This window comes from Ursus americanus, chromosome 5 (genome assembly GCF_024610735.1).
Source record: "Ursus americanus isolate L20-20 chromosome 5, mUrsAme1.1.p, whole genome shotgun sequence".
Classification (NCBI taxonomy): Eukaryota; Metazoa; Chordata; class Mammalia; order Carnivora; family Ursidae; genus Ursus; species Ursus americanus.
The window spans coordinates 2,283,741-2,308,839 of NC_142131.1; the positions used below are offsets into that span (position 1 = coordinate 2,283,741).

At 34.7% G+C, this 25,099-nt stretch overlaps 1 protein-coding gene across 6 annotated transcripts in view; it reads left to right on the forward strand.

Annotated features, from left to right (window-relative positions):
- Nucleotides 1–25,099, forward strand: part of TMEM232 (transmembrane protein 232) — a 241,089-nt gene that overhangs the window by 65,642 nt on the left and 150,348 nt on the right. For all 6 annotated transcript variants that reach the window (XM_087861928.1, XM_087861927.1, XM_087861931.1 and 3 more), the window contains 2 exons: nucleotides 33–156; nucleotides 1,326–1,578. In XM_087861928.1, coding sequence (XP_087718054.1) covers nucleotides 33–156; nucleotides 1,326–1,578 — 377 coding nt within the window. The remainder of the gene's footprint in view (nucleotides 1–32; nucleotides 157–1,325; nucleotides 1,579–25,099) is intronic.

Below are 25,099 nucleotides of genomic sequence, written 5' to 3' on the forward strand. Positions count from 1 at the left end.
GGTCTTTGTTGTTTTGTTCACAAAATTCCTAGGTTGGATTCAATACTGGCTTTGTTGGTCCTTGGGGAGGCTGCCAAACTAAACATGGCCTGCTTGAAAGCTTTAATGGAACTAATGAGAGATTTTCTTTTAAGCATTATGTCTGTTCAAAACCAGGTAACAGTATATTGTTAATTTAGGTGTTTTAAAAGACCTGAAGAGAAACAAATTTTATTTTTGCCACTATTTAAATTGTAGATCATATTAGGACTTACAATGAGCATAACCTTGTGATAAAAATTTTAATTAAATATGAAAGTAAATGCACATTTTTTTTAAAGGTTTTATTTATTTGACAGAGAGAGTCACAGAGAGAGAGGGAACACAACCAGGGGGAGTGGGAGAGGGAGAAGCAGGCTTCCTTCTGAGCAAGGAGCCTGATGCAGGGCTTGATCCCAGGACTCTGGAATCATGACCTGCGCCAAAGGCAGACGCTTAACGACTGAGCCATCCAGGCACCTAAGTAAATGCACATTTCCCATATATCCCAGTATGGATAGACAGATGGAAATAGATAGACGTGTAAAGATATGGAAATAGATTATACACACACACACACACACATCAGAGGGACTTTAAATTTTTTACACAAACTTGAGATCATATAGTCATATATGGTTTAGTTTCTTCTTTTAAAAATTATAATATATTATGAAAGCATTTTTCATTATAATTACATATTATTAAAATTTACATTTTGGTCTGCATGAGATAATTTAACCATTTTTTCCTTGTTGAACATTGACTTTATTTCTAATTATTCACAGTTAATTGCAAATAATGTTGAACTGGTATTCTCATACATAAAATCTTTGTGTTTATGACTATTACTTCAGAATAGATTCATAAAATTAAATGACTGAATAATAGACTATGAACTTTCTTTTAATATTTGTAGGATAGATCTCCAAATTCCTCTCCCAAATATATAATGGTCTTGCTTTCCTATGAAAAATGTATAAAGTTCCACACACAACAACTGAGCTTTATATAAAAAAGATTCTTTTATAATATAGGAAATGGTATTTCATTGGATTAATTTATATTCTGTTGATTACTAAGGAAATTGAAAAGTTGTTCTTTATATACTTTTTAGCTATTTGTATTTTTTATTCTTGGAGCTAGATTTTATGAAATCTACATATGGAAAACCTATTTTTTAATGAGTAAAATATTAATTGATTATGGTTCTTTACCAACTCTATAAATTTGAAGATATTTCTTATAAGTACAGTATATAGTTTAAATTAGACTTTGATTATCTAGTAACTATTTTCTCATTTTAGGAAGAAGGCTGCAAGGTAGATGACTTTTCCTGGGCCTGGAATGTAGTCTACAGATATACAACAATTCTTGCAGAAATCTGCTTGTATGCGACCACTTCTAATTTGCGAAAAACTGCTTTTATTGGTTTCTGTGCCTGTAAAAGTTCACAAAAAGATATTTTACTTGTGGATAAATCAGAAGAATCACCAGAATTGAAGGAAACAAGTATATTAGGTCTTTTGGAATATTTCTCTTCAAAAATGTCAGATAATTGTAAGTAAATTATTTCTCAACTTGTTGAGAAGTATTTCTTAAATGTCCCTGTCTACATATAGCAATAAGCCTCTTATTTCATATTATTTTTAATTTTTATTTACTTTTTATTTTTTTAACCTACAATGTTTTATTAGTTTTAGATATGTAATATAGTGACTCAGCAATCCCATACATCATGCAGTGCTTATCCCAAGTGCACTTCTTAACCCCCACCACCTATTTCACCCATCCCTCCACCCATCTCCCCTTGGGTAACCGTCAGTCACTTTAGCTAAGAGTCTGTTTTGTGGTTTGTCTATCTCTCTCTCTCTTTTTCCCCTTTGCTCATTTTTTTGTTTGTTTCTTAAATTCCACATGTGAATGAAATCATATGGTAGTTGTCTTTCTCAGAATTATTTCTCTTAGCGTTATACACTCTGACTCCATCCATGTCATTGCAAGTGGCAAGATTTCATCCTTTCTTATGGCTGAACAATATTTCATTATATATATATATATATATATATATATATATATATATATATATATATATTACATCTTCTTTATCCATTCATCTGTTGATGGACACTTGGGCTGCTTCCATAATTTCAGTATTGTAAAAAATGCTGCTATAAACATAGGGGTGCATGTAACCATAAGAATTAATGTTTATGTATTCTTTGGGTAAATACCCAGTAGTGTGATTGCCAGATTGTAGGGTAGTTCTATTTTTAACTTTTAGAGGAAACTTCATACTGTTTTCCACAGCGGCTGCACCAGTTTGCATTCCCACCAACGGTGCGTGAAGTTTCCTTTTTCTCACCAGGACTTGTTTCTTGTATTTTTGATTTTAGCCAGTCTGACAGGTGTGAGGTGATATCTCATTGTAGTTTTGATTTGCATTTCCCTGATGATGATTGATGTTGAACATCTTTTCATGTGTCTGTTGGCCATCTGGATGTCTTCTTTGGAGAAATATCTGTTCATGTCTTCTGCCCATTTTTAAATTGGGTTATTTGGTTTTTTGGGTGTTAAGTTGTATAAGTCCTTTATATATTTTGGATACTAGCTCTTTATTGGATATATCATTTGCAAAAAACTTCTCCCATTCTGTAGGTGGCCTTTTAGTTGTGTTGGTTTTCTTTGCTGTGCAAAAGCTTTTTATTTTGATATAGTCCCAATAGTTTACTTTTGCTTTTATTTCCTTGCCTCAAGAGACATATCCAGAAAAATGTTGCTATGGCTGATGTCAGAGACATTACTGCCTATGTTCTCTTCTAGGATTTTTATGGCACCAGGTCTCACATTTAGGTCTTTTATCCATCTTAAATTTATTTTTGTGTATGGTGTAAGAAAGTGGTCCATTTCATTCTTTTGCATGTAAGTGTCCAGTTTTCCCAATACCATTTGTTGAAGAGACTGTCTTTTTCCCATTGCATTGTCTTTCCTGCTTTGTTGAAGATTAATTTACCATATAATTGTGGGTTTATTTCCGGGTTTTCTATTATTTTCTCTTGATATATGTGTCTATTTTGTGCCAGTATCATAGTGTTTTGATCACTACAGCTCTGTAATATAACTTGAAGTCCGGAATTGTGATGCCTCCAGTTTTGCTTTTCTTCTTCAAGATTGCTTTGACTATTTGGGGTCTTTTGTGGTTCCATATAAATTTTAGGATTTGTTGTTCTAGCTCTGTGAAAAATGCTGTTGATATTTTAATAGGGATTACATTAAATGTGTAGATTGCTTTGGGTAGTATAGACATTTTAACGATATCTGTTCTTCCAGTTTATGAGCATAGAATCCCTTTCCATTTCTTTGTGTCATCTTCAGTTTCTTTCATCAGTGTTTTATAGTTTTCAGAGTACAGGTCTTTCACCTCGTTGCTTAGATTTGCTCCTAGGTATCTTATTTTTTTGGTGCCATTATAAATGGGATTGTTTTCTTAATTTCTCTCTCTACTGCTTCATTATTAGTATATGGAAATGCAATAGATTTCCTCACATTGATTTTGAATCCTGTGACTTTACTGAATTCATTTACCAGTTCTAGTAGTTTTTTGGTGGAGTTTTTAGGGTTTTCTATATATAGTATTATGTCACCTGCGAAGAGTGAAAGTTTTTCTTCTTTCTTACCAGTTGGGGTGCCTTTTATTTCTTTTTGTTGTCTGACTGATGTCGCTAGGACTTCCAGTACTACGCTGAATAAAAGTGGTGAGAGTGGACATCCTTATCTTGTTCCTGACCTTAGGGGGAAAGCTCTCAGTGTTTCCCCAATGAGTATGATATTCACTGTGGGCTTTTCATATATGGCTTTTATAATGTTATAGCAATAAACCTTTTACAGAAAGTTAACATTTTGAAGTTGGAAAATATTTTAAATTTAGTAGGAATTTTTTTCAAAATTAGGAAGAATATTTTATGACACGGAAATTTTTAATTAACAGTTTTAGAACAACTTAAATATAAACTAGACTCAGTTGATTTATGATTCACATTATATTCGTGGAAAACAAAGATAACCTTAGGAAAATTTAGGAAATATATATAAAGTTTGTTTTATTCTTTTCCACATAAGGACTTCTCCATCCATCTTCTCCATTTTCTCTAGGCATCTACTGTTTCTCTTGTTCCCTCCCTATTCAGGGGGTTTCTCTTCAATTACTCAAATATTGGAGTACATTCCAACATTTTATACACATCTGACATTTTAGACTCCATCAAAATATACCTGTCTTATGTCTCAAGACTAAAGGTCATTTTGATATCATTATTTATGGGGGCTGTTAGAATTAAATACTTTTATTTTTAAGAGAGTACTACAGGGACAATGTTAATTCAAGAGTTTCCTTTTAAGATGACTAGACCTTTTCTGTATGAATATCATTGCAATCTATGTATCATTATAGTATATTATGTAGATGATTCTCATTCACATTAAGTTATGAGATAACTGAGACGGAATCATGTCTGAATTATATTAGTATTAACCCAGCATCTAGAACATAGGTGGGTAGTTAATAATAGTGGATTTATTATGTAATTAAATCACTAAATTTTAAGTATAATTGTAAGATTTTAAAAGTACAGGAGGAAGAGTATTGTCTTTCTTCAGAACCATAATTCACTGATTTGGCATAGATTATGCTTGAATATAATTTTAAATAGTAAGAACTTAGCAGGAGATATTAATTGCATTTTCAAAAACTTGCTTGATATTTTAAAATTACTTTCAATACACTTTTGGTTTAAACAGTAAGTTGGAACCTATCATTTCGGAGTGCAATTTGCTTGTCCTTTTCCCACTTCAAAGGAAGATTGTTTATTTTTTATTAGTGTCAATTTTGAACAGATTCTAAGTCTTTAGTATACAAATTAGTATAAGTATTTCTCCTGTTTTTATATTATTGATAAAGTGAAGGAGGTGTTCACCTCTTTCACTGTTCACATTCTTAAGTGTTCAGAATGATCAGAGATATTCCTATACAGCAGCTCAATGTATAATTTTAAATCTGCCACTAACCAGATTCATCTACAAATTTTAGGTTTTCAATTTTTTTGTCTAGCTGTGTAGAATTAGTTCTTTCTATATTCTTTAACTGTTCTCTTCAGTGATGGAGTCCAGTAGGCATTTCTCCATGGGGAGGATCTTTATTCCCATAAGCCTCTTGGCCTCCTGCCGGCCATGACCCCTGAGTGCTGTCATAACCTCATGATGATAGGGTTGCATCTTTCTGTGGATACTCAAAATTTTTTTCCTCCTCAGCAGTCTGAGTTTTTTCCTCCAGCCAGTTGATGATTTCATTGCATCACTTGCTCATTGCTGATCTTCTTTGAAGTTTCTTATCTTCTCCTGAATAATTTAATTTGATGGTACAGGTACAGAATTCGGGTGAGTTCTTGGAAGAGATTTGTCTTTCTGCTTATCATCTACAGGTTTATGTTGCTCAGCTTCCTGGACAACACCCCCCAAATTGTCCTAGCTCAAATGTTATTCTCTTTCCCTGTAATTGTTTCTCTGTTAATAGCAGACCTATTGAGAATTTCATTGACATTTATGTGAGCTTTCTTCCTTCTGAGCAATGCACACATTATAGAAAGCTATTTGTGAGCTTGAACTTGCCAAACATATAGTCGTCCTTGGTCATTGTTTTCGCATCTTTATACATTTGAATGAGCACACTTGTTTCTGCTTGGTGTGAATTCAATACCAAGGGAAAAGTATGACATCTAAGAAACAGCAATTTCTGAATATTTTCATATGTGACCATAGGTGAGATAGCCATCTGCATCTGTAAGTGATGATTTCATTGAAGTTGATGCTTTTGTATAATTTCTTGTCATTGAATAAATCTTATAGGAATTTCTGAATCTCACTGTAGCGACCAACAGACGATTTATGGATCAATAAAATGGATCACTATTTTCTTCTTTACCTGGTATTACAGTAGAGCAGTAGAAGGCAATCCCTAACAAAGTGAGTTCTGGATAGAGTTGACCTTTATAAATTCACAAATGGTGCTGAGGCAATGGATGGTTCTTTTGCTTTAATCAATGTCCTTCTTATGCTTATACTTGAAGTCAGCAGTGACATAATTAACCAGTATTTTGTCTCTCAACCCAAGTAGACAAATAGATGTTTCTGGTTGTGCAACATATTTAAAGATTTGATCTGCAATAAAGAGGGTGCACATACCAAAATTGCCTCCTCCACAATCAAAAGTCAGTCTGATTTCTATGACATCAAACTTCTTGTACAAGCCATAAATAATACTAGTGAGATTTGTCTCATTAATGATTCTGAATAGTTTGAAGCCCTCAATACTTACTTTGTTGTTTCTTATGAGAATGTTTGAAGTAAGTTGATTATCTGATGACTGTTTTGTTAAAGACATGTCAAGAATATGAGGAAATTTTCTTCATCTTTGTCAGCACCAGAGAATGTACAACCTCTGGTCATAAACTTTTAGTCTCCTCCTCACGTTCATACTGGATTTTTGACTTTCCTGTATCAGTCATTACCATGGTAAGCCATTACTTCACTTGACTGTACAAATGTCTAGTTGAATATTTTAACCATCAAATGATAGGTTTTAAAAACTGTGTTGATGTGATTCATTAACCCTTGATTCCTGTAGCATCACTGACTGGGTTTTCCACCTGGGGAAAATGATTTTGTCTGGGTTACCCTGTAGGCATGATCACTGATAATGATCACCAGTTTTACAAGACCACAGGAAGCAGCTCCAAAAGTAGTATCATCTGTGTAGGCGTTGTCAACATGATTACTGGGGAAGATAAGTTTGTCTTTTTGGAAGGTGACTTAAAGAACCTGGAGCTGCTGCCGTATTTAATTGAAAATGAATTTTTCTCATGATTTTATCCTTCAAGTGAGTAATTTTTAGAGTGAGAGAACCAGTCTGAAGTCACACAGATTTGTATTTTAATTCTAAAATTTATTTATAATCCTAGGTCAAACTAACTTAATTTTGCTGACTGATTTCTTTACCTGATAATTATGATAAGACTGCTCTTCATATCATAAGGATTTTTGTGAGAAAAAAAAACTATGGAAATATATAAACACTTGGCATAGTACCTCATGCATAGTAAAGGTACAATAAATGTTAATAGATGTTATGGTTGTTAATGTGGTTGTTAATATCGTTATAATGAGAAAACATCAGTGAGGAAGGATTTTTTTCCCTAACACTTACTACTATTTACACTTTATATCGTCAGGATCCTACTTTATTTTTATATAAATATATAAAGACAGTAAAAACGCTTTTAAATGGTATATATAATATATAAATAGTGTCTTACGAATGAGTCAAATAGTGTTCTTATGGACCATTTTTATATGAAAGCTTTCATATGAAAAAACACTTCAAATCATAGTTTTGTGAAGGCAATGTTACAGGAACTAAAGTAATGATTTCCATGAAGATAATTTCCTGGTGATCTGATCTGATATGGGAGCAGAACTTAAAGAATCTAGAGAAATGGATGACTACTAGCATATTCTGTTTTCATTCTGAGATTTTGTGTCAAACAAGCTTTTCATAGGGTCAGACATTTATTAATTGTAGAGTGAGGTCTCTGGACAGTGACTAAAGTGCTGCCTTTTAGTGTTTTTGATTGAATAGAAATTTCTATGTATGCTTATAAATACCAATTATACATTTAACATTTGCTACTATGGACTTAATTGTGTTCCCCCCCCCAATTCATTTGTTAAAACTATAACCTGCAATGTGACCATATTTGGAGATGAAGTAATGATGGTAGGGCCTAATATGTTTGAATTCGTGTCCTTATAAGAAAAAACACCAGAGAGCTCACTTTCTCCACTGTGTGAGGACACAGTAAGAAAGCATCTAAAAGCCAAGAAAAGAGCCCTTATCATAAACAGAATCAGCTGGCACCTTGATCTTGGAAATCCTAGCCTCCAGAACTATGAGAAAATAAATAAATTTCTTGTGTTTTAAGACTCTAAGTCTATGGTATTTTGTTATGGCGGCCCAAGAAAGCTACTATACCTCCCCAGGGGTGTTGTGATATAGGCAGGTCTGAATACGCACAAATGCCTGAGTGAATCTTATCTGAAACTCAATAGTCTCTATTTTTTATGTATTTTCATTTATTTATTTACCTACTTATCTACTTATTTATAAGTTTTTCATTCTAGTTAACACAGTGTCATACTAGTTTCAGGTGTGTGATAGAGAGGCAGTACTGTCTCTAGATGAGAGACAGTTTTGAGCTGGAAGAACATGAGGGAAGATGATAAAGATTAATTTATTTAAATGCATGGAATTTTTGCTTGATCCCTGTTGAATTCCAATTTGGAGAAATATTTTGCCTCGATGGGTCAAAAAGGATGACAGTAGTTAACATTTATTGAGCTCTTGCTGTATGTCAGGGACAAGTCTAGGCTAATTCATTAATCATTACAACATGACTTTACCTAGATATTCATATTGTCCTCATTTAATAGATGAGGAAACTGATGCACTAAGAGTTTATTTGTCCAAGGAAATATAGTTTGTAAGCAGTACATCTGAGTCTTAACCTAGGCAGTCTGGGTTCAGCGTCCATACTAACTACCTCACTATACTGAACTAACTAGGTTAGTTGACCTGATGAATGAAAAATTTTTAAAAAATTATCCATTTGCATTTTGAAGAATGTGAAAAAGATGACTTTGAGAAAGTCTGACAGTCATTATCCTATAGCGCTGTTTGTAAAAGCATTTTCATAGACTTTGTATCATGTGTGGTCCTTATTTCTAATGTAAATTCTTGGGCCTTGTTCTAGAATTTTGGATCAAAAATCCTTAAAGTGGAGTGTAGGAATCTGTATTATTAAGCCTAGAGAAAACCTAGCCTATAAATTTAGCTGTTAAACAAGCTGGTAAGATGCTGCCCTGATCATAGAGGAAAATGCCTTTCTTACTTGTTGTTGCAGACCTTTATGCATCCAGTTGGAGAGTATTTATATCAGATGATTTATATGTAATTTTACAAAGAGGGAAACATAGCTTTGTGTTTTACACTATCTTTGAAATGCCATCCTCTATGCTTCCCCCTCTTTGTTTTTCAGAGTGTTGAAATGATAGGCTTTTAACAAGCCTTGATTATCTGGAATCTGTGTTGTGAAATTAATACCTGAAAATGGTGTATTCTGTGAGAACCTACAGAAACTGATTTAGTGTGTCTTCTTCAGGAAATATATAATGAAGGATAAAAACCAAATATATCATAGAATAGTAAAAATCTTGTTGATCGTGTTGTCCTCATCCAATGCACAAATCTCTAGTAGACCCAATTTGCAATAGTCCACAGTCACATTCTGCTTAAAGTCAGCAGGGATTCAGAACTCCCTATCTCCCAAAGCAGGTCATTCCACTTTTAAACACTGTGAAAGATTCTTCCTTATATAAAAATGAAATCTATCTTTCTAACTTTGGTTTAAGTTTTCCCTCCTGGAGGCAATAAGAAAAAAAATTCCATTTCCCACATGCAAGCCCTCAAATATTTGATGATAATTGCATTGGTTCTTTCTCCACCTCTTCACCTTACCATCATCTCCCATCTCTGCTTACTGCCAAGCTCTTGTGCTAACTTTTCGTAATATGTGAAAAACATATTTCAATGTGGTTTATGATTAGCTTCTTATGATTACTGGAAGGTTGTAATGTTGTTAACTTTGAATTGGTAATAATTTATTTCAGTGTTATGAAGTGAAGACATGTGAGACCCAAGTATTTTTTCATTCAATGTTGTCTATGAATGAGAAAAGTAAATATGGCATTCTTCCTTTTTCATTCTTTTGTTGAGAATTATTTTCTTAAACTGGTTCTGCTATGATTTAGTGAATGAAATATACATCACAGTTGTAAAATAACTTTGTATGCTACATTTTGATTCATTTTAACTTAGGAAAAACACATTATTACAGAGCAATAACTCCTTTCTAAAAAGCAAATGCAAATTAATTGGAATCTTAGAACCAATTGAAACGTTTAGTGGTACTCTATTAAATCTTCAATATACCTTTTATCTTGGTGAAGGTTATTCAGAAAAATATTCAGTAACAGTGTTGTGTTTATTATACATGGGAAATATTTAACTTCTTTAAAAATCCATGTACATGTTAGTGATAGAGTTCAGGCAATCCTCATAATTCACAATTCTTTGTGTTGACAAATCTAAAAGTATAGTACTCCTGGGTATTCCATATATATATATATATATATATATATATATATATATATATATATATATATTCCATATATATAATATGGAAGTTAACCAAATGTATCTGTCTTTTTTAAAAATTGTTTTATTGTGGGAAGAGCACTTTACATGAAATCAACCTTCTTAAAAGTTTAAGTGTACAATACATTATTGTTGGCAGTGGGTACAGTGTTGTATAATAGATTTCTAGAGCTTATTTATTTTTGCTTGATTGAAACTTTATGTCCATTGATTAGTAATTCGAATTTCTCCTTTCCCTCCTTTTCTGGAAACCACAGTCTTTGATTATACTCTTCAATTCTGTAAATACGACTATGTTAGATATCTCATGTATATACTCTTCAATTCTATAAATACGACTATGTTAGACATCTCATGTATATACTCTTCAATTCTATAAATACGACTATGTTGGACATCTCATGTATATACTCTTCAATTCTGTAAATACGACTATGTTGGACATCTCATGTATATACTCTTCAATTCTATAAATACGACTATGTTAGACATCTCATGTATATACTCTTCAATTCTGTAAATACGACTATGTTGGACATCTCATGTATATACTCTTCAATTCTGTAAATACGACTATGTTGGACATCTCCTGTATATACTCTTCAATTCTGTAAATACGACTATGTTGGACATCTCCTGTATATACTCTTCAATTCTGTAAATACGACTATGTTGGACATCTCCTGTATATACTCTTCAATTCTGTAAATACGACTATGTTGGACATCTCCTGTATATACTCTTCAATTCTGTAAATACGACTATGTTGGACATCTCCTGTATATACTCTTCAATTCTGTAAATACGACTATGTTGGACATCTCCTGTATATACTCTTCAATTCTGTAAATACGACTATGTTGGACATCTCCTGTATATACTCTTCAATTCTGTAAATACGACTATGTTGGACATCTCCTGTATATACTCTTCAATTCTGTAAATACGACTATGTTGGACATCTCCTGTATATACTCTTCAATTCTGTAAATACGACTATGTTGGACATCTCCTGTATATACTCTTCAATTCTGTAAATACGACTATGTTGGACATCTCCTGTATATACTCTTCAATTCTGTAAATACGACTATGTTGGACATCTCCTGTATATACTCTTCAATTCTGTAAATACGACTATGTTGGACATCTCCTGTATATACTCTTCAATTCTGTAAATACGACTATGTTGGACATCTCCTGTATATACTCTTCAATTCTGTAAATACGACTATGTTGGACATCTCCTGTATATACTCTTCAATTCTGTAAATACGACTATGTTGGACATCTCCTGTATATACTCTTCAATTCTGTAAATACGACTATGTTGGACATCTCCTGTATATACTCTTCAATTCTGTAAATACGACTATGTTGGACATCTCATGTAGGGAAACCGTGCAGCAGTTGTTTTTCCATGACTGTCCTCAGCATGATGTCATCAAGGTTCATCCATTTTGTTGCGTTTGACAGAATTTCCTTCATTTTTAAGGCTTAAAAGTACTTTATTATGGATGTATACCACATTTTCTTCATCCACTGGCTTTATGTTAGTTATAAAATTGCAAAAATGAGCAATTATAAAAAAGTTATTTAAAAATTTTTTTGCAATAATCATCTTTTACCCACTCCAGAATAAATTATATTATTTCTTATTGCTCAATGTAGCATATGTTTGAAGATTTATCTTTGATCTATTCTCAGGTATGCTATCTCTAGGTTTAGGCTATATCTTTTAGAAAACACAGTTGTATTTTAAAAGTGAAGAAGAATTCAGAAATCATCAATCCAAAAATCTACATACCCTGCTTTCTTTTGGATGTATTTGTAGATTTGTAACTCATCTTGCTTGGTATATCATTCTTTATTTCTTCTGTCATTCTTTTAAATAAAACATAATTTTCAAAAGAGATATCATTGACCTCAGAATTTCTCTAAAAACCCTATGCATCTGAAATAATCTCTCAGCTTGTTAATATAGGTGACATGTGCCACTTAATGCAGCCAAATATCACTTACTGAAAATTAATTAAACCCTACTTTGAAAAAATTATCAATTCTGTCAGGCTTGTGAGACAGAAAATAGTTAGCAGAATATTCAGTTGATGTCATGATATTGACAACATAAAATGCATCTGTTTTTTATTTGTACGGAAGTACAGAGAATATCATATAGCTTAAGGAACAAATAGAGAACCCAGTCCAATTGAATAAGGATATTAGATATTTATTCTCTCTGTTTCTCATATTTCTATATGCTACATGCTGTGGAACATATGAGATAAATATATGGAACAGAAAAGCTAATTTACTAATATATTTAACCTCATGTTTCTCTGAACTTTCTTTTGTACCTCTCCAGTGGATTTTAACAAATTATAGCTTGTATTTTTAATAATCATTTTATTTCTCTATGTTAGTTAGGAGTAGATTTGGCTACCCGCAGTAAAAAATACATTAGATTAAATAAAATGAAATGTATTTCTCTCCCACATAAAATAAATCCAGAAGTAGGCAGTCTAAGGTTGGTGTCGGGGCTTAAGAGGTTCTCAGGGAGGCAGGTTCATTTTCTTTTGCTCTTCTGAGGGTGCAAAAGGGAAGAAGAATAATATCCATTTTCTACTAAATCTTTTTAATAGAAAGTACCATATAGCATTATTGCTGTAAATACATTGGCTTAAATATAATCATATGGCCACACCTAAGGAGAGTTTATTTTGTTTTCTATCAATCAGCCAAACTAGAAGTAGTGGTTCATATTACTGAGGAAGAAAGGGAGAATGGATATTGTGAAGTAATTTACCATCTGTGCAAAGCTTATTTTACCAAGTTTTGTTCTCTCTTAGGTCAGGGAATAGGTTTTAGCCATTATTGCTTCACCCTACATTACCTAATGCATTGCCTCATTCAGACTAACCTCTCAATAAACAAGTGTCGAATGTATGAATGGATGAAGGATAGGAAATGGATACTGTATTGAGATTTGTTGAGATGACATTTTCAATTCAAAATTGTTATTTTTTAAAAAAGATTTTATTTATTTATTTTTCGGAGAGAGAGAGAGCACAAGCAGGGGGAGTGGCAGGCAGAGGGAGAAGCAGGGAGAAGTCCCTGATGTAGGGCTCGATCCCAGGACCCTGGGATCATGACCTAAGCCAAAGGCAGACACTTAGCTGACTGAGCCACCCAGATGTCCCTCCAAATGGTTATTAAACATCATCTTTATATATTGCTTATCCACTTAATCTCATTCTTTTTTTTTTTCCAAAAATAATTGGCACAAGTTCTTTTCAATTCACAAGAGAAGAGTTGTCCATTTGTTTACTCATTATAATGTGAATGTGCAATAGGTGTATCATTCTAGATTAATGACTCATGGAACGCCAAAGAACTTGAAAAACAACTTTGGATAAACATGGCTATGATGTGGTTATGGAAAGTAGGACTCAGTCTGTAGTTTGAAGGGTCTATTTTGTTTAAATCTGATTTTGGAGAAGGAAGAAAATGCAGATGGGGGAAGTCAGGATGGGGAGGGCTAAAAAAGCATGAAAAGTTAAGAAGCCATTATGGAAACCAGCCAATCAGAAATGGATCCTTGGTGCGTGGGGGCGGGGGGGAGGGAAGAAATGGATCCTTGGTCCTGGAATCTGAAGTTTGATATATACAATACTAAATGCATTAAATTGCAGGATGAATCTGTATTTCTCTTTAAATATTTTATGTTTTTTGGGGCACCTGGGTGGCTCAGTTGTTAAGCATCTACCTTTGGCTCAGGGCATGATCCCAGGGTCCTGGGATCGAGCCCCACATCAGGCTCCTTTGCTGGAATCCTGCTTCTTCCTCTCCCACTCCTCCTGCTTGTGTTCTCTCTCTCACTGGCTGTCTCTATCTCTGTCAAATAAATAAATAAAATCTTTAAAAAAAATAAAAATAAAAAAATAAATATTTGATGTTTTTAGTAGCACTTGACAAAACTTGCATGTGGGGAAAATTCATTTGGACATCAGACTATCTAGACTTGCTAGGTAGACACATTCTACTCTTATCTTGAACATTATGAGTTCTATTAGTCCATTGAAAGCAGGGCTTTTTGTGATGATTATGGATTCCTAATTCAAAAATGTCATCAACCTATCTGTAGAAAAATCTTCAATATCCCCACAAGCACAGGTTTATTTACAGAGAAACTAATGACATTTAATTTTCAGGGCCTTTCACCACATAGGACCCTTCTAAAATCCTAGGAAAGACACTAGGAATATCTCTTCATAGAAAAATGTCTTTTTTTTTTAACTTGGCAAAAAATGAGAAGCTTTTATAGCTTTTGAAAAAGAGGGCTTCACAATTATATATGCTTTAGCTCTCATAAAATCTAAATCTCCCTCACAGGTTGAAGTACCTTAAATACTAGCAACTCATAACTACCCTGCATGTTAATATTAACATTGTTCTTTACATCCAGTAAGCATTCTATCAAGTTTATGTGTATTGAATTAAATTTAATATCTGCCAGCCTCTTAGGTAACTGAGAAAAACCATTCAATGTGTTGAGGATAATTATAGTTAGCTAAAACAATTGTAAGTAGAGTTGAAGAGTAATTAAATAAAGTTATTATTAAAATTATTTTTAAATTATAGTGAATATATCTTTTCCTCTTGAATGTATTAGAGTGGTTTTTAATCCCAAACCTTGTCATTAAAAAATGATTTATTCTGGATATCCTCACAACTAGCTTTCAGGGAAAGTAATAAAATGTACATTAATAAGGAAGAATATTTACTTTTTTTTTTTTTTAAAGATTTTATTTATTTGACAGAGAGAGAGAGACAGCCAGTGAGAGAGGGAGCACAGGCAGGGGGATTGGGAGAAGAAGAAGCAGGCTCCCATCGGAGGAGCCTGATGTGGGGCTCCATCCCACGACTCTGGGATCACGCCCTGAGCTGAAGGCAGATGCTTAACAACTGAGCCATCCAGGCGCCCCCGAATATTTACTTTTTATATAACTTGTACTTTGAATTATAATATGGAAGGGCTCTTGATCTGTTGTCACAGGTCAGTGTTATCTTTATATACCTGCATGTACATACATGTTCAAAACATATCTAGCATTATGTGTATGATTAGAATGTGGTGGGCAAATTTATATATAATATCATAATATTATAATTTAGAAAAAATTTTGGGAATAATTTCTTTAAAGCAAAATGTGTTTTCTTCTAATCCTAAACTTGGTGTCAAGAGTATTAAAAATAGACCACTCTGTCATATAAATGCATGTATATGTACAAAAATTAAGTAAAATACTAGCAGACCAAATTCGGCAGTGTGTTAAAGGAATAATATACTATATTTGTGCTGTTCATCCTAGGAATCTAAGGAGAGATCATTATTACAAAATTTAAATCTCTTGTAACTAAGGAAGGAGTTAATCTTAATAGATGCCAAAATAGAATTGATTAAGTGAAAAACACATGCCTGATTTTTTAAGAAGATAAAGCAAACAGGATTAAAACTAGAAATATAAGGGTACTTCCTTAAGTTGCTGAGTATTTATCAGAAACCAAAATCAACATCATCCTGAAGAATGATAAACTAGAAATAATCTCACTTAAGTCAAGTAAAATCCAGGATTTCTACATTAATTGCTGATATTTTACCACATTCTGGATATCCTAGCTGATAAAAGACAAAAAGAAAAAAGCAGGTGTAATATTGGAAAAGCATTTATGGGTGATCTGAATGTCTATTTTGAATAGCCAAGAGTATGAAAATAATATTAGTCCTAATTTAATAAAATGGCTAGTTACAAGAAAAATTACTGTCAGTAACTTTACTATATACCAGCAATAACTAAACAGAAAAAAAAAAACCCTGCTTACAATAGCATAAAAACAGCAAAATCCTAAGGAATGTGCTCTATAAAGAACAAAATCCATAAAACTTTAGAGAAATAAAAGAAGACTTGAAATACGTGAATATAACTTTGGTATGGTAAAGATACCAAATTAATTATATATCTATATTAATTAATCTATAAATTAAATGTAATTCCAATAGAATAGTGAAAAGAGTATAAATTGGCAAGTTAATTCTATAGACAATCTGGAAGAATATAGTCAAGAAAACTTAGAGAAAGGGCAGTTTCTTCAACATCAAACAACAATAATTCTCTGTATTATGCTAGTAAAATAATCTATTAGTCTACCTGGACTAATAGATTTTCATAACGGAATATAAAATATCTACATATCTGTATTTGTATCTATGAATATGGTATCCACCTTTTGCCATATTTTTTGATATAGAAGATGCACTAGTATATAAGATACCTTAATTTCGTAATATGCGGACTATTTTTAAAAATATTAAGTACTTTGATCATTTGGGCATATACTAAAGATGATTTTAAAGTATTCCTGTGCAATTAGACCCATTATTTTGTGTATGCAATTAGATTACATTATATACTGGAAACAATGGGAAATCATAAAGACTGGAGATGCAGTCATATTCTACTAGAAATTATGAAGTTCATTGAAAGCAAATAATCTGCATTTTAGTCACTGAAAACAAACAAAACCATGAAATAAAAAAGTGAGTAAACTCTTGAACAATAAACCACAATAAAAAGCATATAGAAAAATGATCTTTTAAAAGAAATTTCAGTATCATTTTTATCCATCAGTATCTTTTTTTTTAAGATTTTATTTATTTGAGAGAGAGCATGAGAGAGAGAACATAAGCAGGGTGGGGGGCAGAGGGAAGAGGGAGAAGCAGGCTCCCCACTGAGCAGGGAGCCCAATGCAGGGCTCCATCCCAGGACACTGAGATCATGACCTGAGCTGAAGGCAGACGCTTAACCGACTGAGCCACCCTAGCGCCCCCATCAGTAAGTATCTTGCTGAATGTTAGTACAGAGCCAAACACAGGGTGGGAGGGGGATAAAGAGATTCTAATAGGATGCTGCATTTCAATAAATTTCTTTTTGACTTAATAGGCTGCAAGATGAAAGTAAGTACTCGTAATGGTTTTAATTTTTATTCTCGAACCCCAGAGGATCATTATCTCCCAAATTAGGTAAACCATCCTTCCAAAAGTTGACAACCCTTCATCCCTGCAGTGATCCAGATTGTCTTCATTGCTGACATTTACTGTTGTAGGATCTGGGGGTCACCAGAGTCACCACACAGCACAATGTCCTTAGTAGTATGAAAGACATCTCTAATTCCATTTTTGAAATGATCCCATTGCTATTTTTTGTTTCACTCCATCTTATGACATTTAACACATTCCAAATTTAGTAATAGTTTAGGTCTCTTCCTTTATTTATTATTCTCACCTCAAAATTTGGAGCTAGCATCTATTCATCTCACTCATTCCTCCTTCAAATGCCTTATTGATTGCCACATCTAAGAACAGAAATTTTCTGGTTAGTTTGGTATGTAGTTAATTCTCTTCTTAACAAATCATGTTATATGATGCAATTTCTTTAATAGCCCAATGCTTGGACAACACTTGTGCCATCATAATTTCATTCCTTCCTCATCCACCCAATTTTTGCATTAGACTGGGGTAAACAAATCTCTTACCAAGATGTAAGTTATTTATGGCTTCATTATCTTAATGAGGAATAGAGAGGCTTTTGTTGGTTTACAGATGTCATCAAGATTCTGTCTCTTTATGTATTTCTACTCTACTGCTCAGGAATGTTGGGGTTTTTATTCCTGTGCTTGTTATCTCATTATCAAGAGACCTTTTTAGCTCTACACATCACAGACTCACATAGCATTGCCAGGCAAGAAGAAAGAAATGGCTCTCTTCTAAAGAGTCTACCCACCTTATTATAAAACAAAAGATTTCCCAGAAGCACTCCAGAAGACTGTCCCTTGTGTGAAATTGACAGGGCTGGATACCCTGGTCACTACTAGTTACAAGGAAGTCTGGGAAAGTAAATGCCTAGTGAAGAAAGGCATTTGTGATGGTCCATGAGAATTTGTTCCCATTACCTGGGTACAGAATAGGTTTCTATTTTTAAGGAAGGGGCAATGTATGGCTGATAGACCAGCAACTACCTATACTGTTTAAAAATTAGAAAAGATGGGGTGCCAGGGTAGCTCAGTCGGTTAAGCATCTGCCTTCAGCTCAGGTCATGATCCTAGAGTCCTGGGATCGAGCCCCACATCAGGCTCCCCGCTCAGTGGAGAGTCTGCTCCTCCCTCTGCCTCTCTCCCTTGTGCTCTCTCTCATGCTCTCTCAAATAAATAAATAAAATCTTAAAAATTAAAAATAAATAAAAATTAGAAAAGATGGTTAGCTGATGCCATCAGCTCAACATACTAACACAACTTAGTAATGTATTTTATCGTGTATGTTTTAATAGTGATAGTGTTAGCAGTTTGAATAGCCAAAGTGTTTACTCATTTGGAGTTTACATCTTGTTTGATAACATATCCAATGTCAGAAGTGCTTTGTATTTGGTTGATATTTATGAAAGTGAAAAATTAATTTGTGTCACATCATTAGTTAAATACCAGTAAAACATATTATTTTATTTTCATATTCACCTGGTAATTTTTTTCTACTTTTGTTTTTACTTGAATATATAGTATACACATTCTTAATAAATATGATGCTCCATTATGTTGATCCTCTAAAATAATTGATAGCCCATTCTTATCATTTAAAATTGATGAGTTGCCTTTTTTTGATACTGAATTACTTTAGTTACATTTGTTTAATACCATACTTTCAACTTCTCTTTTTATAAGTTTACAGTTTTCCCACTGAAATTGTTTTGCCCTTTTATTTCCTCCAAGTTCTCATTTTCTTGGTTGCTTTTGGGAATAAAATAATGCTCAGCAGCTCAATTAGTGTGTTCTTTTGAGAAAGTTATAACATTTGACTTGGTTCTAATGGATCTGAGCCTCAGACTTAGGTAGTGATAAATTTAAATCTGAAAATTTATGAGGAGTTTTTTTTTTACTCCTTATCTATGTGGCTTATAAATTATTATTTTGCTAACAAAATCTACCAATAGGATGTGAAAGTTTTTCCTTGCTGTGCTGTTTTGTGTAGCTGTACTCCATCTTTAACAGAATCATTGCTAAGCATCCCTGGCTTTTGGCTCTCTGTGTTCCATTCATGTCAAGAATGTTTTGGATATAGAGCAGATGAACTAAGATGATGGAGTAGTAGGGGGCCCTAGGCTTGCCTGGTTCCTCGAACTCAGCTAGATAAATATCAAATCATTCTGAATACCCAAGAAATTGATCTGAGGACTGACAGAACAAACTGCACAACTAGAAGGAGTAAAGAGGCCAAATCATAGAAGGTAGGAGGTGCGGAGATGTGATTTAGGGGAGAAGTGGATCATGGGTACCATAGAGGTGTGGGAGTCCTGGTCACAGAAAGAGGCGAGAAAGAGAGAGGAGCACACAGGGGATCACACAAGGAAAACACTTCCCCAAAACCACTGACTGGAAACATGAGAGGGGCTGATGTTTGTGATTTTTTTTTTTACAACTATGGGGCTCAAAGACTCAAAGACTGGAGTTTTAGAGGTCTATGGAGTGGCAGGTGTGGCACCTGGTGGGTGCTGAGGTGCTTCTGTGGAGAAGGAGGACAGATAGCTTGAGGCGGGGGCAGATGATGTGATCTGAGGATCCCCTGGGATGCACTGGGAGAGATGACTCCTTCTTCTTCGAGTGCATCTGGGAGAGGTGGCATTGCCTCTCTTGGTACAAAGGAGCCTGTGGGCGCCATTTCTCTCACCTGCCTCTCAGCATTAACTAACTTAAGTAAGCAGTACAGCACCAACAGTGGTGTAAAATGCTTACACCAAGCCCTGCCCCTCTGCATTCCATAGGTGCAGCTTTTCTAGGACAAGTGTGCTTGAGAACCAGTGCAGTGAGCTCCTCCACTGGAAGACTAGCAAACCCCCCTGCCACCTGCCCCATACACGGTGGGCCATGTCTACTGAGCATAAAGTTCTGCAAAGCTTCAGCTCTAGTTGAAATAGCACCAGGTCTCTTTTCAACAAGCAGACCAGAGCACACCTAGTTAAAACTCACCACAGTCTGGCCAAGGTCCAAACACTCCCCACTTCAGGCAAGAAGAAACTCTGCATGACCTGAGGGAAAAAACAGCCAAAACACAGCAGCAGAGCGCTCACAGCATACACCAGAGACAGTTCTTGAAGCACCAGGCCCAGACAATATGTGACTTCTTCTTCATAAAGCCATTCGTCAGGAGCAAGAAACATAACAGGCTTTCCCAACACACAGAAAAAAGAGACCTAAGCAAAATGCCAGCTCAGAGGAATTCATCCCAAAAAGAGGTCACGACAAGGGATCTACTCAAAACACACATAAGTATGCTTGACCCAGAATTTAAACCAACAATCATAAGGATACTAGCAGGGCTGGAGAAAAGCATAGAAGACACTAGGGAAGGGCGCCTGGGTGGCTCAGTCATTAAGCGTCTGCTTTCGGCTCAGGGCGTGATCCCAACGTCCTGGGATCGAGTCCCAAATCAGGCTCCCTGTTCTGCTGGGAGCCTGCTTCTTCCTCTCCCAGTCCCCCTGCTTGTGTTCTCTCTCTCGCTGGCTGTCTCTCTCTCTGTCAAATAAATAAAATCTTAATAAAAAAAAAAAGACATTAGGGAGTCTCTTTAAAAGACATAAAAACTAGTCAGGCTGAAATAAAAAAATGCTATAACCAAGATGTGAAACCAACTGGTTGTAATGGCCACAAGGATGGAAGAAGTTGAGGAATGAATAAGTGATATAGAAGATAAAATTATGGAAAACAATGAGGCTGAAAAGAAGAGGGAAAGAAAAATATTGGATCATGAATGTAGATTTAGGGAACTCAGGGACTCCATAAAGCATAATATTCATATTATAAGAGTCCCAGAAGAAGAAGAGAGGGGAGAAAGGGCAGAAGGTTTATTTGAAGGAATTATGGCTGAAAACTTCTTTAGTCTAGGGAAAGAAACAGACATCCAAATCCAAGGGACACAGGGAATTCCCATTAAAATCAACAAAAGCTGGCCAACATCAAGACATATCATACTTAAATCTGCAAAATATAGAGATAGGAAAAAATCCTTAAAGCAGCAAAAGAAAAGAAATCCCTAACTTAAAAAGGAAGACAAATAAGAATAGCAGCAGATCTCCACAGAAACTTGGCAGGCCAGAAGAGAGTGGCACAATGTATTTAACTTGCCAAATGGGAAAAATATGCAGCCAAGAATATTTTATCCAGCAAGGCTGTCATTCAGAGTAGGAGAGAGAAAGAGTTTCCAAGACAAACAAAAACTAAAGGAGTTTGTGACCACCAAACCAATGCTGAAATAAATATTAAAGGGGATTCTTTGAGTGAGAAAGAAATACCAAAGCAAAAAAGACTAGAAAGGAACAGAGAAAATATCCAGAAACAGTGACTTAACAGGTAACACAGTGGTACTAAATTCATATCTATGAATAATCACTCTGAATGTAAATGAACTAAATGGTCCAATCAAAAGACATAGGGTATCAGAATGGATAAAAAACCAAGACCCATCTATTTGCTGCTTGCAAGAGACTTATTTTAGGCCTAAAGACACCTGCAGATTGCAAGTGAGGGGATGGAGAACTGTTTATCACGCTAATGAACATCAAACAGACTAGCCATACTTAGATCAGACAAACTAGATTTTAAACCAAAGACTGTCACAAGAGATGAAGAAAGGCACTATATCATAACAAGGGTTCTATCCAACAAGAAGATCTAACAATTGTAAATATGTATGCCCCAACTTGGGAGCACCCGAATATATAAATCAATTAGTAAGAAACACAAAGAAACTCATCGATAACAATACAATAATAGTAGGGGACTTTAACACCCCACTGACAGCAATGGACAGATCATCTATGCAGAAAATCAACAAGGAAACCATGGCTTTGAATGACACACTGGACCAGATGGACTTAACAGAACATTTCATCCTAAGGCAGCAGAATACACATTCTTTTTGAGTGCACGTGGAACATTCTCCAGAGCAGATCACATACTGGGTCACAAATGAGGCCTCAACAAGTATAAAATGATTGAGATTGTACCATGAATATTTCCAGACCACAACACCATAAAACTTGAAGTTAACCACAAGAAGAAATTTGGGAAGACCACAAATACATGGAGCTTAAAGACCACGCTACTAAAGAATGAATGGTTCAACCAGGAAATTAAAGAAGAATTTTTTTAAAAATCATGAAAACAAATGATAATGAAAACATGGTGGTCCAAAAGCTTTGGGATTCAGCGAAAGCAGTCATAGGAGGGAAGTACATGGTCATTCAGGTCTACCTCAAGAAGAAGAAAAGTCTCAAACACACAACCTAACCTTACACCTAAAGGAGCTAGAAAAATAACAAATGAAGCCTAAAGCCAGCAGAGGAAGGGCAATAATAATTAGAAATAGATGATATAGAAACAACAACACCCCTCCTCCCTAGTAGAACAGACCAATGAAACCAGGAGCTGGTTCTTGATATAAAATTGATAACCCTCTTGCCAGACCTAGCCAGACTTATCAAAAAGACAAAAATAAAAACTTAAAAATTAAAAAAAAATTAAAAAGAATGTTTTGGATGTAAACAAATATTGGTATACATTTATACCTGTGTGTGTGTGTGAGAGAGAGAGAGAGAGAGACAGAGAAAGGGTAAAATTGGATGTGAGGGTATGTGAAGATGTATATGGAAATATGATGTCTATTTTGGCATTTGATAAAGTGGGAAAGACTGGATTATCAGTGGATTGTTTTGATAATTATATATATGACTTTTTAAAAGTTAAGTACCATGAACCATAACCACACATAGTAAATTTTAAAAATAATTTCCATATGAATTAAAACCTTTAAAATAACTAGAAGAAAATACAGCATAGTACCTTTAAAAGTTAAGCAGGAAAGGATTTCATAAATAAAAGAGAAAAACTACAAATCATAAAAGACATGATTGGAAGACGACTACAGAAAAATGCACAAGATCTGTGCAGAAAAAAATGAGAAAGAGTTAAAATACAAGTGACAGTTGAGACATACTGTACGCACGCATATATGAAGTAGTATAATAATAATAAGACATACCACTTGCAATACTGTTGCCATCCTCAGTTTTCAGTGTGGTTTCAGAACTTGTTAGATGGCTATAAGTGGACCAAGGCTAAACCTGAATTTGACCTACATTTCTTTCTCTCCACTGGCCGCCATGTCATTAGCTGTGTGTCACAAGTTGGCCTGTAAGTCTGTAATTTGGAACTTCAAATAGTTTCCCAAAGCTACAACCTCTCTCTGAGAAGAGTCCAGTTTGAAATGACCTGGTCAAATCTCTAGGACGCAGCAGGATATTTTACTCTTTCTTCTTTATATTAGTACTTCCTGGTGGGGGTGGGAAGGGGTTAGAACTGAGTATGTTGCCAGACAACGGGGCCTGAGCCTGGGATGTCAGAGACTGCAGGGAGCTGGCTGAGAACTGCTACACGTACTCTTTTTTCCCTTCTGCTGACTGTAGCTTTTGGCTGAGCTGCCATCAGTGCTTTTGGGAACGTGGGGGAGGCAGAGGACAAGAGTTTCGGTTCAGAATGTGTGAGAAGAGCTGAAAACTGTATGAGGTGAAGGAAGAATGGTCCCTGTGGTCAAATATTTCTTGGATAGGAGCTATATTTTGTGATCTAAGACTACTTTATACCCAATAAACATGGGTAAAATAAAGCTGATCATTTTTTCCCTGTCAGTACTGCCTCAGCAATCAAAACTCAATCTGTACTGATTGTAGAAAATAGTTACTGATTGTAGAGGCAAGACCTAATTTTCTTTCTTTCTTTTTTAAAAAAGATTTTTATTCATTTGACAGAGAGAGAAAGTGAGAGTACAAGCACAGGGAGCAGCAGACTCCCCACTGAGCAGGGAGCCTGATGTGGGGCTCGATCCCAGGGCCCTAGGATCATGGCCTGAGCTGAAGGCAGATGCTTAACTGACTGAGCCACCCAGGTGCCCCAAGACCTAATTTCCTGAGTTTACATGAGGATCTTCATAAAGCACAAATAGCCAGGATAAAGGGTTACCATGATTTTTGAAAATTAAGTGTAGCTACTCTTTTCAGGAAGTTTTACTCTCATCCTACAAAAGAATCTTAATCTAGTTCTGTACATGTTTAAACTAAAAGATTCCACTATCTCATTCTATTTATTCCCTGTTTTGGTTGCTACTATTTCTTTTGGTTGGGACAGGCTAAAACAACATGCTGGACTTTTCAGTCAAAAGCCTTTGACCATGTAAAAGTCTTTACTTATTCAAATAAAGGAGCTGAAAATCTCATGGGAACATTACTCACATTTTTGAGACATAAATACAAAGTTGTATCATATTTGAGCCAATGGCCTCAAATCCATCTGTGGCTGAACATAGTGAAAAAAAGACCTATGAACTAGAAATAGTGAGAATTTAAAAAGGATTAATGATATTAAGGTATATTACAATATGCCATTTTAGAAATCAATTTTTGTAATAATATACCTTAGCAGAGAAGAAAAAGAATGATAGATGTTGGCTTTCTGTCCAAATTAATTTAGAAGCAGAGGTATGTGCATCGATGAAAATAACTCAGTTACTTGTAACTCCCTTTGTTATACCGGCCAGAATTTTATTAAGATCCTCTAGAGTGCTTCTGACTTTTTTTTTTTTTGTCATTTAATCTGGTC